The sequence below is a fragment of the Eurypyga helias genome, unplaced genomic scaffold, assembly GCF_000690775.1.
Source record: "Eurypyga helias isolate BGI_N326 unplaced genomic scaffold, ASM69077v1 scaffold15572, whole genome shotgun sequence".
Taxonomy (NCBI): domain Eukaryota; kingdom Metazoa; phylum Chordata; class Aves; order Eurypygiformes; family Eurypygidae; genus Eurypyga; species Eurypyga helias.
Window position 1 is genome coordinate 552 of NW_010236718.1, and position 12,548 is coordinate 13,099.

The 12,548-nt window shown below is 49.3% G+C and overlaps 1 protein-coding gene across 2 annotated transcripts; it reads right to left on the reverse strand.

The window, feature by feature from the left end:
• Positions 1 to 1,301: 1,301 nt before the first annotated feature.
• Positions 1,302 to 5,764, reverse strand: RAB7A (RAB7A, member RAS oncogene family). Of its 2 annotated transcripts, XM_010147198.1 has the most exons (5): positions 5,702 to 5,764; positions 4,490 to 4,616; positions 3,444 to 3,662; positions 2,800 to 2,928; positions 1,302 to 2,642 (listed from the first exon to the last, which is right to left on the reverse strand). In XM_010147198.1, exons 1-5 carry the CDS (start codon positions 5,752 to 5,754, stop codon positions 2,547 to 2,549), a joined length of 624 nt encoding a protein of 207 aa, XP_010145500.1. In that variant the 5' UTR covers positions 5,755 to 5,764; the 3' UTR covers positions 1,302 to 2,546. The 2 variants fall into 2 exon arrangements, with proteins under 2 accessions (XP_010145500.1, XP_010145499.1); XM_010147197.1 differs by having other exon boundaries at positions 2,394 to 2,928.
• Positions 5,765 to 12,548: the final 6,784 nt, after the last annotated feature.

Genomic DNA, 12,548 nt, shown 5'->3' on the forward strand with positions numbered 1-12,548 from the left:
TAGGCACACTCGTACTGCAGGGACAGTCAGCCCAGCCAGCTCCAGACCACAGTGACAGCAGGAGCGATTGTCACAGAAACAGCAGTCCCCAGGGGTGACAGCATCAGCCCCAAGTGTAAGGGCAGGGCACTAATTCCCACGCTGCTGGCCTGCATACGTTTCCCTGCACACACATCCCATTCCCACTGGCAAAAACATTGGTATGTCAGTGGCTGATTGGGTTCTCCCCTTCAGCATCCGTAACATCCAGCAGCAAGGAGCTCCCCAGCTGCCTCCCCCACAGAGCACTCTCCCTTTGCCCTACGAACCCGCCAGCTTGGTGCGAGAGACTGAACAGCATCCCTGCAGGGCTCTTCCCAACCTCCCCCTGCAAACCTGCCATCCAAGGCCAAAGCCACAGGATGCAGCTGCAGAATTAAGACAATCCCCTTGCCCCAAAAAACGTGACTTCAGTGCTCTGCCCTCCCCCAGCTTGGCTTTCTCCACACTAGGAGCCTACCCACAGAAAACGAGCAGAGAGCGATGCTTTGAGCAGAGCTGAGCAGGTCTGAGGCTTGCAGAGAGGCAGACAGGAGAGCGCTCCCACCAGGACACGGGCTATCGCGGAGCAGGTACTCGAAAAATCGATGGGGACAGGAAAAGCCCAGTCAAGTGAGAGAAAAGCGTGATGGGACAGAGCCATAAAACAGGATATAGAGCACAAAGACTGGTAGGAAGCTCTGGAAATAACTGGCCTCATTTCTCTGTGCTGTGCTTGCTATCTTCCTGCGGGCACAGGAGTAGCGAGCTCAGCCTTGCTGGGTGCAAAGGGAGGGTCAGGCCCAGCATCTCCATGTTAAAGGCTTAACCACAACCAGGCTGGAGCAAGGAAAGGCCCTCCCTTTCCTCACTGAGGCACCCGCAGCCAGCCTTGCTGCTCCAGCTGAAGCACCAGCCTGCTGAGCTGGGAAGGGCTCAGCCTGCTCTTCTCACCCAGGGAGGCAGCAGGAGCTTTAGGAGCACTGCCCTCTGCATTCAGCAGCCAGCACGGGGCTGAAGGACCCTGCTCAGACCCAGCACCGCTCCTGCCGCTGCAAGGGGCTTCAAGGGAAGCCGAGAGGCAGCTGCCCCACTGGTCTGGGGTCGGGCAAGCAAGCTGGGCCTGCTCACCCCACACCTGAACACCAACCTGGGAGGCACAGGCCGCAGCAAGGGGGAGGCACAAACATCCTTCAGTTAAAGCAGTGACCAGACAGAGGAGAGAGCATGTTAGTGAAGGAAAGAGAAAAAAAAGAGAGTCAGAAACAGGAGTAAACAAGAAGGTTTGTTCTTGTTAAGTTTATTGGCATCATGTTTGTCTCTTTACATAAGAGCTCAGCCTACGTACTAGAATGTAGACCTCTGGAAAACAGGTAGAAGGGCTCCATTTAAGCAAGCTACAAACGCAAGAACAAATACCAGGAAGAAAGGAAGTAGAGGAGAGGGACTAGATTGCCAAGTTTTTCCATACCAAAAATCCAGATTAGCAGTCAGTAAGAAGAAAGGGAAGATCCATAGTCCAGGTCATTCATCGAGAAACAGCTACCGCAACCCGGGTGGGAGAGGAGCTCCTTCCCCAGCACAGAGCCACCGGGACCCCTCAGCTTCGGCTCCTTCTCACACTCGCTCCAGGATGTTAGGAGTTAAGCAGGAGGGGAGGTGAACAAATGAGGTCATTTCATAGCTGTATTTAATTTTTAAATCCAATAATCCAGTGTGCATATCAACGCTGTTATGCGAATTTGAGAATTTAGATACAAGGAAGCCAGACAGATTTTTCCAGAAGATGAAGCCTTTGGCCTCAAAACAAGAAGGCTTACATAGTTCATCTCTACTGTACAGAATACTGCCTCTATCTGGACTCTGTGTTGCTAGCACGCTGCAGTTCACAAGTGTCCTCCTCACTTTCTACATAATCTGTGTTTCAGTACTTGAACATGTAATTCAGGAATTTTACACTAATTTATACATTTTTAATTGGTTGCATATATTAACATGTACTATAAGATTTTTCCTAAAGAAGCATTACATAATACATGGATACTGTAAAAAGATCTGATTAGTTAAAAGTAACAAGCATTAACAGAGATACATACAAAACTCAACCTAGTTGGACTGAGTGCTGAGCTTGCAATGAACTATGGGTAATCAGCCTTTCCAGTTGCAGCCTTCACAGGGGAAAAACACAAGACAGTTAAAAATGTATGTAACTTGTTACACAGATCACCTGTAAACAGTTTCTCTCCGTTGGACACCTGGAATTAGATTCAGTTCCAAAACATACCTAAGAGTTTCCATTTTAAACTAAGAGAAAGGTCTGTTACCATGAAGTGGGATGCGGATGGTGCAGGGACGTGAGCTCTGAAGTGCGGGACTCAGGCGCTCATGGGAGATGGGTGGATTTTGGCAGCTGGAGATGGAAGTTTTGTTTAAATTTCATTTTAAACACAGAAGAGGGGCTGTGTGTTTGAAGGCCTAAGTGTGATAATCATTTGTGAAGGACTGTGCTCAAACCCCCCCCTCTCCCCTCAGCAGCTGCAGCTCTCCGCAGAAGCCTTCACTCGGTCATTCTTGTCTAGTTTGATGGGTTCAGGGAATTCATTGTAAAGCTCCACTTCGGTTTCCTGGGAGAGAAGGGGGGGAGTTAGTGCCACAGCTCTACAGGCAGCTCCTAGCATGCAAGGAGCCATTCCGGGCTGGGGAAAACCGCTGGAAAGGCGGAGGCTGCCCCCCAGAGCTGAGCTCCGTAGGCAGGACCAGCACCCACCGGCCCCTCCCTACCTGTTTAAGTGCATTTCGTGCAATCGTCTGGAAAGCTTGTTCCACATTAATGGCCTCCTTGGCACTGGTTTCAAAGTAAGGGATGTTGTTTTTACTGTAGCACCAGGCTTGCGCCCGTTTTGTGGTGACCTGGGTGGACAGAGAACAGCATCACCACCTTCAGCTAGGCAGGAAGGGGGTTTTATTTCCACAGCAAAGCCCAAGATCCCTCATATCCAACCTGAGCTGAGCCAGCAGTGCTAACCCCATCAAAACTACAGCCTTGATACAGAGCACAGGAGAGTGCTGCCCACCACAGGATACACTCAGCCCCGGGGCAGGGAAGATGAGACCACAGGGCCCAGACTGCTCCGGCATCTGCAGAGCAGGGACTTGCTCCCAAGTGCAGTTCTGGAGGAGAATCAGGTCCGCTCCTTACATCTGCCCGGGAAGCTGCTGCAATCCTTCCACCAGTGGGCAGGAGCATGCTGTGCACAGGGGCTGGATCTCTCCAGGCAGCAGAAACTCTTCCCCAGCAGCACACAACAGCTGAGCCACACTCGGGCACCTCCTACTCCTGTTTCTCAGATAACCCTCCCGTGTTCCTACAGGATCTCCCACTCCAGCAATTTCCCAAGAGGAGGCTAACAAGTCCTAATACTCACTTGTCTGTTTTCTAGGTCAATCTTGTTTCCCAGCACAACAAAAGGAAAGTTCTCAGGATCCCTTGGACTGGCCTGAATGAGGAATTCGTCCCTCCAGCTGTCTAGGGTTTTGAATGTGTTGGGGGCTGTGACATCAAACACCAGCACACAGCAGTCCGCTCCCCTGTAGAAGGCAACTCCCAGAGACTGAAATCGTTCTTGTCCTGCTGTATCCCATATCTGGAGCAAAAGACAGGGCACATAAGCCAGCTCGACTCTGACAGTCCACAATTAGGGCATTCATTTCAAAACTCCCCACCAGGCACCCACAGCCCCCAGCGAGCCAGAGAAAAGCACCTGAAGGCTTGGGAATTTTTGTAGGCACTAAGTATCCAAAGCTAGAAACACCCTTCTAGGGTAGTTAACCCTTCATGTGTTAAGTATCTCCCTTGCTGAGGCTGAAGTCCTGCTTGCCCAGGACTTCAGAATATTCAGGGTCAGCAGGCAACCTGCCTGCAGTGCTTCGGTGCACTTGGGTACCAGCACAGTCCAAACACTCCCTTGAAGGCTGCCAACAGGGCTTTTGCTGCCTTCAGTCAGTCTCACCACGGAGAGGTGAAAGCTTCAGATACTAGAGACATAAGCAAACTGGCAGGTTAACACTATACCCACAGGACTCGGGGCAGCACAAGTAGTTGACCTGATTAAGGAGTCCTTTCCCAGCCCCTTCCAGTTCCTGAACACTAGGGAAGTGGATTTTTTTTTTTTTTAAAAAGATCTAGTTTGTTGACAGTACCAAATACTGGGGTTTTTTTTTTTAAACTGGGCCTGGCAAAGCTGCTTTTGGCTAAGCCCAAACTGATCTTTGTCTTCCCTTGCTCAGCCCATACACAGATTTGTAGAGAAGGCCAGCAGCACCTACAGCCAAGGGCAGTTCAGTGCAAACAAGATCACACCCAGTACACTAACCCCTGCACCGCTCTGACCTACACCAGAGGGGACACTTCCACACAGGCGTGCTGCAGGCAGCCAGGCACCCCTCGCAGTGGGCAGCAGTCACTTCTTACCTGCATTGTCACTAGCCTGTCATCCACCATGACCTCTTTTGTCAGGAAGTCTGCACCTATCGTAGCCTTGTACTGGTTACTGAATTTCTTGTTCACATACTGGTTCATAAGCGATGTCTTTCCCACCCTGTACAGAAAGACAGAAAAGACTAGGTAGGCTGTTTCTACAACAGTGTTTTAGTTAACCACCCTGAACAGAACATCCCAGGGTCTTTTGCCTTCCATGATAGCCTCCTGGCCCATCAGCCAATGAAAATGCATCCATCTCTGCAAGAAGGGGCTTTTGCAGCAATAGGTGCTGAGGTGACATGCTGAGTAAGAGCATTAGCTACCTAAGGGCATGAAGGATTACAGCCTTGAGAAACCCTGTTTCCCCATCAGTAATCTGATCCTTGGTAAGGAGTACACATCACACTATGATCATGAGGGCAATTTTGGAAGGTGAAATGCCCCAGAGAAACAGAAACAGTTATCTTCAGCCTCTGCAGAAGGAGGAGGCGGAGGAACAGCCAGTCTCAGCTGGCAACAGCTCACATACACATCTGCTAAGCACCCAGTGGTGAAGATCCTCCCCAGAGAACCAGCTTAGAGGCTCAACATGCCCTCTCTGTGGCTGAGAAACACTCCCTGATCAACAGCTTGCTGGGCAGAGAGGTATAAATAAGCCTTATGTCACCGGAGTCCGGTTACAGCCTGCACGGCAAGTAACCTTAACAGCCGAGCAGACTCCTTGCTCAACAGCAGAGCAAAGCCTTCCACTCCAAGGGGCAGGCTCTAGTCAGCTCAGACAGAAGCAAAGCAGATGGCTCAGTATAAACTGTCTCTGACAGAGGCAGAGTTTTAAGAAGTCACCTCAGATTGCATACTAGCAGTTTTGGGTTTTTATTACTTTTATTTTTATTGAGGCAAAACACCCACTTCAACACCACACAAGCTCCTTACAGAAGGGTGGTCAGTTCTGCTACTGGAGTGGTTTGCCCACCACGTTTCCCCTATTTAATATTGTGGCAGGATTTCTAGAAACTGTAGGGACACATTCAGGACAGAGGATGGTGAAGTGTTCCTAAAGCTGTAAGCCAACACAGCTACCTGGGGCTGTAAACTCCCTCCTCCCAGCACCGCTGACTTCTTACAGTGCATCCGAGATCCCACTAGTCAAGAGGACAGCCCCAGCCAGGTTCAGATTGGCAGCTTAAAGGCTCTTCCACTTACCCAGAGTCTCCAAGGATGATGACTTTCAGTAACACTTTCTTCCTAGAAGTCATCTTTTACACTAGAAAGGAAGAACAACCCTGTTAGCATGGCATTCCTCAAGGCAGAACACAGCGAGCCTGGAGTCTGAGAAACCTGACTCTCAGCAAGGAAACAGTGATCAGCAGGACCCAGCACTCCTAAAAACACTCCTTCAGTTCCAGGCTGCACTTGAGCACTAACCAGGTGTTTGACAACTGCATAGGTAGGGCCATGTCAGACCAGCAACAGCAACATAATACCCACAGGTAGATGAGCCCAGCACTTGTCCTGTACAGTATCAAGTCCACTCTGGACTCTATTTCCGAGCTGTTCTGTGGGTATACCAGCATAGGCCATCTCTCCCTTAGCCTCACTGCAGGCAGTGCAGCATCAGCTCACAACACAGGCTACTGAGATGTATCTAATACCACACAAGCTTTTTTATGCCATTCAGTAGTTTCTCCTATAGAAAAAAAAAGGCTTCCTCCACCTTTCAGGTTCAGCTTGGAGAAGAGATAGCATCTCTAGCAGCTGTGCTGCATCAAAGTGTTGAGTCCCAGGGATACACTGTGGTTGGAGTGGTTGCAACACAACCACACAGGCCAGCTAACAACTGAACTAGAGTGCAAACTGCTACCAGACTCTGTGGCTTTGCTGACAGCACCTGAAGCTAACTACGGCCACCTCACTTTCAGGGGAAGGACAAGTAAGGGTACAGGGACAAACCTCACTAAATTCAGCCTATAGCTGTTAAACAATAAGCTGTTGATTCAGTCCAATCCTGCCATGACTCCAGTCCACTTCATGGGCAGGTGGCTCTAAATAGGCCACTAATGGCCCATCCAATTAGCAAGAGTGAGAGTGGACCTCCAGAGATCCACACTTACATGCTCCCCGGTCTCTTCCAGATTAGTCAAGAAGCTGAAGTAGGTCAGGTGCAGCAGGCCTGAATACACTTCTGGATGTGCTTTAGCACACTGAGACCAAGTACTAAGTCTCACTGTTAGTGGTTGAGCATGCCCTTCTCCCCACCTCTGGGGAGGGGATAGGACAAACCCTTCTTAGGTGCTCAGGCTCAATCAGACCCTGTTTCGGCAGTGACCTGGTCCACAGCACAAGGACTGCTTGGCTTTCTCTGCCGAGCCAGATGATGTTACAGCTGTGCTACTTGAGTTTGAAGACCCTTGACAACAGGCTTCAAGGATTAAACACTTACATGGGTGCTTAAAATTACCATCCTGCTACGCCACATTCATTGCACCACACAACTCCTACTCTCCAGGAGCTATTCCTGACTTTCACAGCTAAGGCGGCCCTCACTTCTACAACATGGGTATGTGTGTCTTCCGAGTAGCTCGCTCTTATGTGTTTCCTGGGATATGCAACAGCCTAAGCTGCTAGATAACTGCAGCCTGCTCCATCCCACTACTACAGGAGGTAACGTGCTCCAAGCTGAAGGAGCCTCTTACTAGATGCAGTTGAGCTACTGAAGGTCTTAATCACCCCAAGCATTAAAAGACTTTTAGACTTGGCCATCAGTGAATGCTGCTGGAGCCTTCATGCAGCCGCTGTAGGTAGTAGTGTGCTTACACCTACACCTCACTGCACTGCACCCACCTCATGCATCTAGTGATGCATCTAGATAGGAAACACTGTTGAGAAGATAACAGCCAGAGGCTGTTGGGTGAACAGCAGTGACAGGCCACCCACAGAGCTCATCTTATCCTTAGATGGGTATTAACAGATGCCACAGAGCCTGCACAGGACAGGTTCTCCAAGTGTAAACACCTCTCCTTTCCAAGGCTGTCTGTGCTGGACAGCATTGCTCAATGATCCAACTGGAAGCCAAGACACAGCTAGCTGAAAGCTGCCAACAACCCCAGCATTCAGTCCTGCTCCTGCTCTTGTCAAGATCCACACTCTCTAGCTCATCTCCCCTGCAGCCATGGGGGGAACAGACCATGCAAGCTCCTTCAAGCATACCGTACCTCCTGGGTTTTCAAAGCACATAGCACAAGTGTCACTTGGGCTAGCCAAGCCAGAGCCTTCTGCAGCACAATCAGCCCAGATGGAGGGAAAAAAACAAGTGAGCAAAGCCTTGAAACAGCTTAGAGAAAGCTGTGTGCACTGAACTGTTGTGGAAAACATCTGCACAGGTTCAAGTCCAGTATGAGAGTCACCCGTTTTCCTTAGGACAGAGGAAAACAACTCATCCCGAAGTGACTGTGCCAGAGCCCAGCATGTACTGCTCCTGCTTTCCTCTGCGTGTTTTCAGTATTGCTTGCCACTGGCTGCTGCAGCTCACTGCTTCCTGGTATTCGAAGCAGCTTTGGACAAGCTGGCATTAGTTCTCAAGCTCAGGGAGGGATTTGGAGAGCCATAAATTACAACACTAAATCACGCAGGATGCTTAGCACTCAAGTTCAACACAGCCTGAAGTCCCACTGCAAAGGGGGGGGAAACTGCTCCGTCAGGTCTCCTTACCTTGGAAGCAGCTCAGCCGAGCAGCCACCTGCACACAGGGGGAGGAAGTCCGAGTCAGACCTGACACTGCCTTCTTGTGGCAGCTGACGGCTGCCCCACCAGCGTGAAGGGCTATTGCTGCCTCAGGAACACTGGTCAGCTGAGACACTGCTCTCATCCCAGGTGATGCAACAGATATGAGCCACAGCACAGAGGAGCTGCCTCAGCTTGGTATTTGGTTTGGGCCATGAGACCATCAGAAGCTCCAGTCCTGCCAAGGGCCAGCAGTGGACACTTCCCAGTTTCCCACCCCTGTTCACGGGCTTGATCAATGCTGCGTTGAAGCCCAGAGAGTTGATGGGCCAAGACCCCTTCTTAATCTTCTCATTACAGGTACAAACAGACCAACACTTCAGAGTTATTCTTTGCCCGGTACCAGAAGAGACCTTGCCTTTGGAGAAGGGGACATCACAGGTCCATGTTTTTGGAGGAACAGCGTTTCATCTCCTGGAGCCTTCCTAGCAGCATCCAGTTGCTCTCTACAGCACCACCTTTGTTGTAATTTACAGCTCTCCAAATCTCTACAGCACCACCTTTGCTATTTTTCCCTATCCTTGCCACGTTCTGTGTGGCTGAGCAGGTCTCCAAGCAGCAGCTCCAGCTTCAAAGCAGCTATTTGTGCTAAAGAGAGGCCTGTCAGGTCCTAGCGAGATCTTCAGTCTAGATGTCTAGAACACATCCCTGTTATCTTAACTGGGGTTTCTTATGAAGCAACTCAAAGGCTCAAACTTTTTCAAGGAAGGATTCCATGTCTCCTCCAATGTTTTCTTCCAGTCACAGTGCTTTTAACAAGCTGAGGTACTGAAAGTGAGAGACACTAGTGCTCTCTGAAGGTCCTATGAGCGAAGCCTTACTACAGTCTCAACACCATGGAAAGGATTTTGATGGCTTCAGCTCATATTAAGCCAACAGCAAATACAACATCTTCACAGGAGAGGACACTTCCACACTGCAGTTCAAGTAAGCTCAGGAATACCTCAGTCAATCCTGGTTACAGCATGCCATTTGCTCTGTCAATAGAAAAAAGGGGCAACCAACCAACCCACCCAGGGCCTGGTTCAGTACTCAGACTTGACTGCCTCAAGTCAGAGGCAATTTATGATTTTCTTTTGTTAACACAGGCTGTTTCTCCTATTACATGGTACTAAGAAGGTTCCTTACTGCCTTGTGTGCCAGAACTGGAGCCCACATACATGCTCAAAGCTACACAGATCTCATTTCTGGCAGACCTTGCTGCTACACAGTCAGCTAAGGGAGACCAAGAAGAATATAGCTTTCTCTCATAGACAAAGCAAGTGTGAACACCTGAAGGAGCAGCTAGTTCACATGAGGAGTTTCTCCAGGCAGACCAGCAAGACATAAAATTACTGAGCTAAGCTGAGATGTAGGCTCTGCAGGGCTTCCCCCACACGCTTGCACAGAGCAGGCTCAGCTCGAGTTGAGATCAGAACTGTGATAGTGACAAGCCAGTGGTATGCGAGTCTAAGACTGTTTTGCACTGTGTGTGCCACTTGTCTTGCTTTATGATATTTGGTATAATTACTCCAGAGCAGCATCCTGTAAGAGTCACATAAGCCCTTAAGATGGCAGTGTGTGAGCTCACACAGGGCTCATCACCAGTCCCAGGAGCACTTCTGAGCTAACGCTTCCTTCTTCAGAGATATGAATAAAAACCTGTTTGTTAAGATTTGATTCAAGACATCAGTTCTGTTTTACACTGTGTGAAGTCTCTTGGAGCGAGGTCACCTGCATGACTGCTCAGAACACAGCTCACCAGCACACCCAGCTAGCCCTGCTCAGGAGCCATCGGAAACTTCCCATTCAATCAGCATCATTCATCCTCCCAGCTTAACTGGTGCCAAAGGAATGATACAGCTGCCTCCAACACAGGAGTCCTTCCACTCCATATTTAACACCTATCCCTAAGCAAACAAGCCGTTAACAGTATGCTGACCCTCATGAGATTAAGCATGACATAGCGTGTGCTCTCCCACAGGAGTGTTACTACCTTCATACGGCCACAGCAAGGGAGAACATCCGACCTGCAAGTGTTACTGGCCTAGCTCATCTGAAAGGAAGAGTCAAACACTGTCCTATGAAGCTCTATAGTGCACACCTACTCAGGTACAAGGGCAAATAAAGCCTATGCCAAATCTAATTAGCCTTCCCTTCTTGCTTGAGTACATTACAATTGTCCTTTCACTTGCTATATTAAGACAGCTGCTTTAACTCAAAGCAAAAATGGATGGTTAAGGATTCCTTAGAGATGTTCATGTGTCAAGTCACAATGCAGGCATTTTAATATTAATTGGGTTTGTATAATCAAAGATCAGTAGGAGCTTGTATTGGTGGCCCACCAGATCTCTTCCATTAGCTATCTTTTAACTGGGAGTAGACCTTGCAATAGAACACCCTGTTAAGTTGCTCACAGACAGTTTTAGTACTGAGGGAGCCCTGGGGGAGGGGGGGTGTATAAATCTCACCTCCACAGAAGACAACAGCTCCCCAAGCAGCAGCATACCCATACTAGTTTTGAACCCACTGGCAAGCTGCTGGAACTGTTGTTACTGTTCCACCTTCGCTATTAAACAGTTCAAGTCATGAACAAGTACCAAAGCATGTTTATGCAGAGGGTAGAACTGGGACATCTGGCCAGGAGCTCTCTGCTCCTGTATCTACCAGCTTGCCATCTGCACCTTCCACTAGAAACCAGCTAAACACTGAAGTGCGACTGTTGGACTGCACCTCTCCCATGCACTTTGCCAGGGATTATTTAACACCACGCCAACAAGGCGCAAAGCTACAGGTGAGCGAGCATCAAGCCAAACTCACTGGAGCACTTAAATACCTAGTCCTGCTTCACTGCCCCAGCAGGAAGCACGGAGTAAGGAGGTGTTCCACAAAGGCACGTTTGAACCTGAAGCACTGCAGGTCTGTTCTGGGTGCTGTGGCTGGCATGCAGAGCCTTCACTTCTCCTCTCTATCACAGAACCTTTAGCAAGAACACCCATCCATGAGAAAGCTGTCCTGACAGAGCAGTAGTCCATCAGGGAACACCATGCACTGCAGTGACCAGACTGAGCAGAAGATTGAACAACCTTCTGTCCTGAAGTGCAGGGAAAAAAGTGTCCTGAAATCCAGCTAAGTGCATTTCCGACACAGAAACACCACCTCTGCTCACTGTTCTCTCACATGGGGGAGGCTGCAAAGCATTGTCTCTGGTTTACACCAGAGAGCTATTTTTATTCTCCCTTTCCTTGAAGAAATGCAGAACCATTGGAGACTGAAGCTGGAAGAATGATTCAGGACCAGCTCAGTCTGATGGAACCAGTTCATTCCCCGAAGTATCCGGTTCCCTAGCATGTTTGGCACCTCAGGGGGTTATGCCTGCTTACACCTTCAGCCACTGAAACACTCACTGGATGTCTATCCTGTTCTTGGAGGATCAAGCACACCAGATGGCACATCTCACTTGCCCCATGGTCACACTGTACCCTGCCATGAGTTATCCAGGCAAGCTTAGCTGAGGTGTTGAATAGACACATAAATTTGTTCCAATTCAGCTACCCTGAAAATGCAAGTCCTCACTGAGGAAAGGCAGATGGTCTGTGATCCCCACTAGCTGACCAGGATCACAGCTCCCACTTGCAGAGAATCCAAGTGGTCCAGACACCCTTTGTGCTGAAGCCTCAAACTCCAATTGCAGCAGAAGCTCAAAGTGGAGCTGAACAAGTTTTACCAATACAACTGAGTAACAGCAGCTTGGTTCCAACTACCTGGTCACACAGACACTGCCCACAAGGTCTAGCTTCGCATTAGCAGACAAGCAACACCCTGGGCAATTCAGCAAGGATGCCTACCCGAGGCCAGTGGGTACCAACCTTTAACATCTCAGTTGCATTCTCCTGAGTGACAGCAGCCCACAAGCAGAGCAGAAGGCCTGCCCTTTCAGCTGGCAGAAAGCTAAGCACTAGCCAGAGGACAATCAGCAGGGGCTGTTATTTTTATACAAATGTGGCTTAAGAGTTGCCAAACTGACTTTAAGGAAGAAACTAGAAATAAGCCTGCCTTTAATTTTTTTTTTTGACTGCTACAGAGCCTGCATATTTTTGTTGAAAAACTTGAGTGCTCTGGAATTGGAACAAGTGCCCAGCACCCTCACACTGCAGACTGCTACAGAAGCACAAAGTTTTAAGAGCAAGTTGAGTCTTGCATTGACAAGGGCTGACCCAAGCAGGACAGGACCCTCTTCCACTCCCATGACAGGTCTACTAGTAGTTCAGCTTCTCCAGCTGGCTGGAAG

Excerpts from the sequence above, each read along its gene's own strand:
- RAB7A (XM_010147197.1), bottom strand. The coding sequence starts at position 5,754 with ATGACTTCTAGGAAGAAAGTGTTACTGAAAGTCATCATCCTTGGAGAC. Across the intron at positions 3,663-4,489 it reads ACAGGCTAGTGACAATGCAG|ATATGGGATACAGCAGGACA; the intron begins GTAAGAAGTGAC and ends CTTTTGCTCCAG. Across the intron at positions 2,929-3,443 it reads TTGACCTAGAAAACAGACAA|GTCACCACAAAACGGGCGCA; the intron begins GTGAGTATTAGG and ends CTGTCCACCCAG.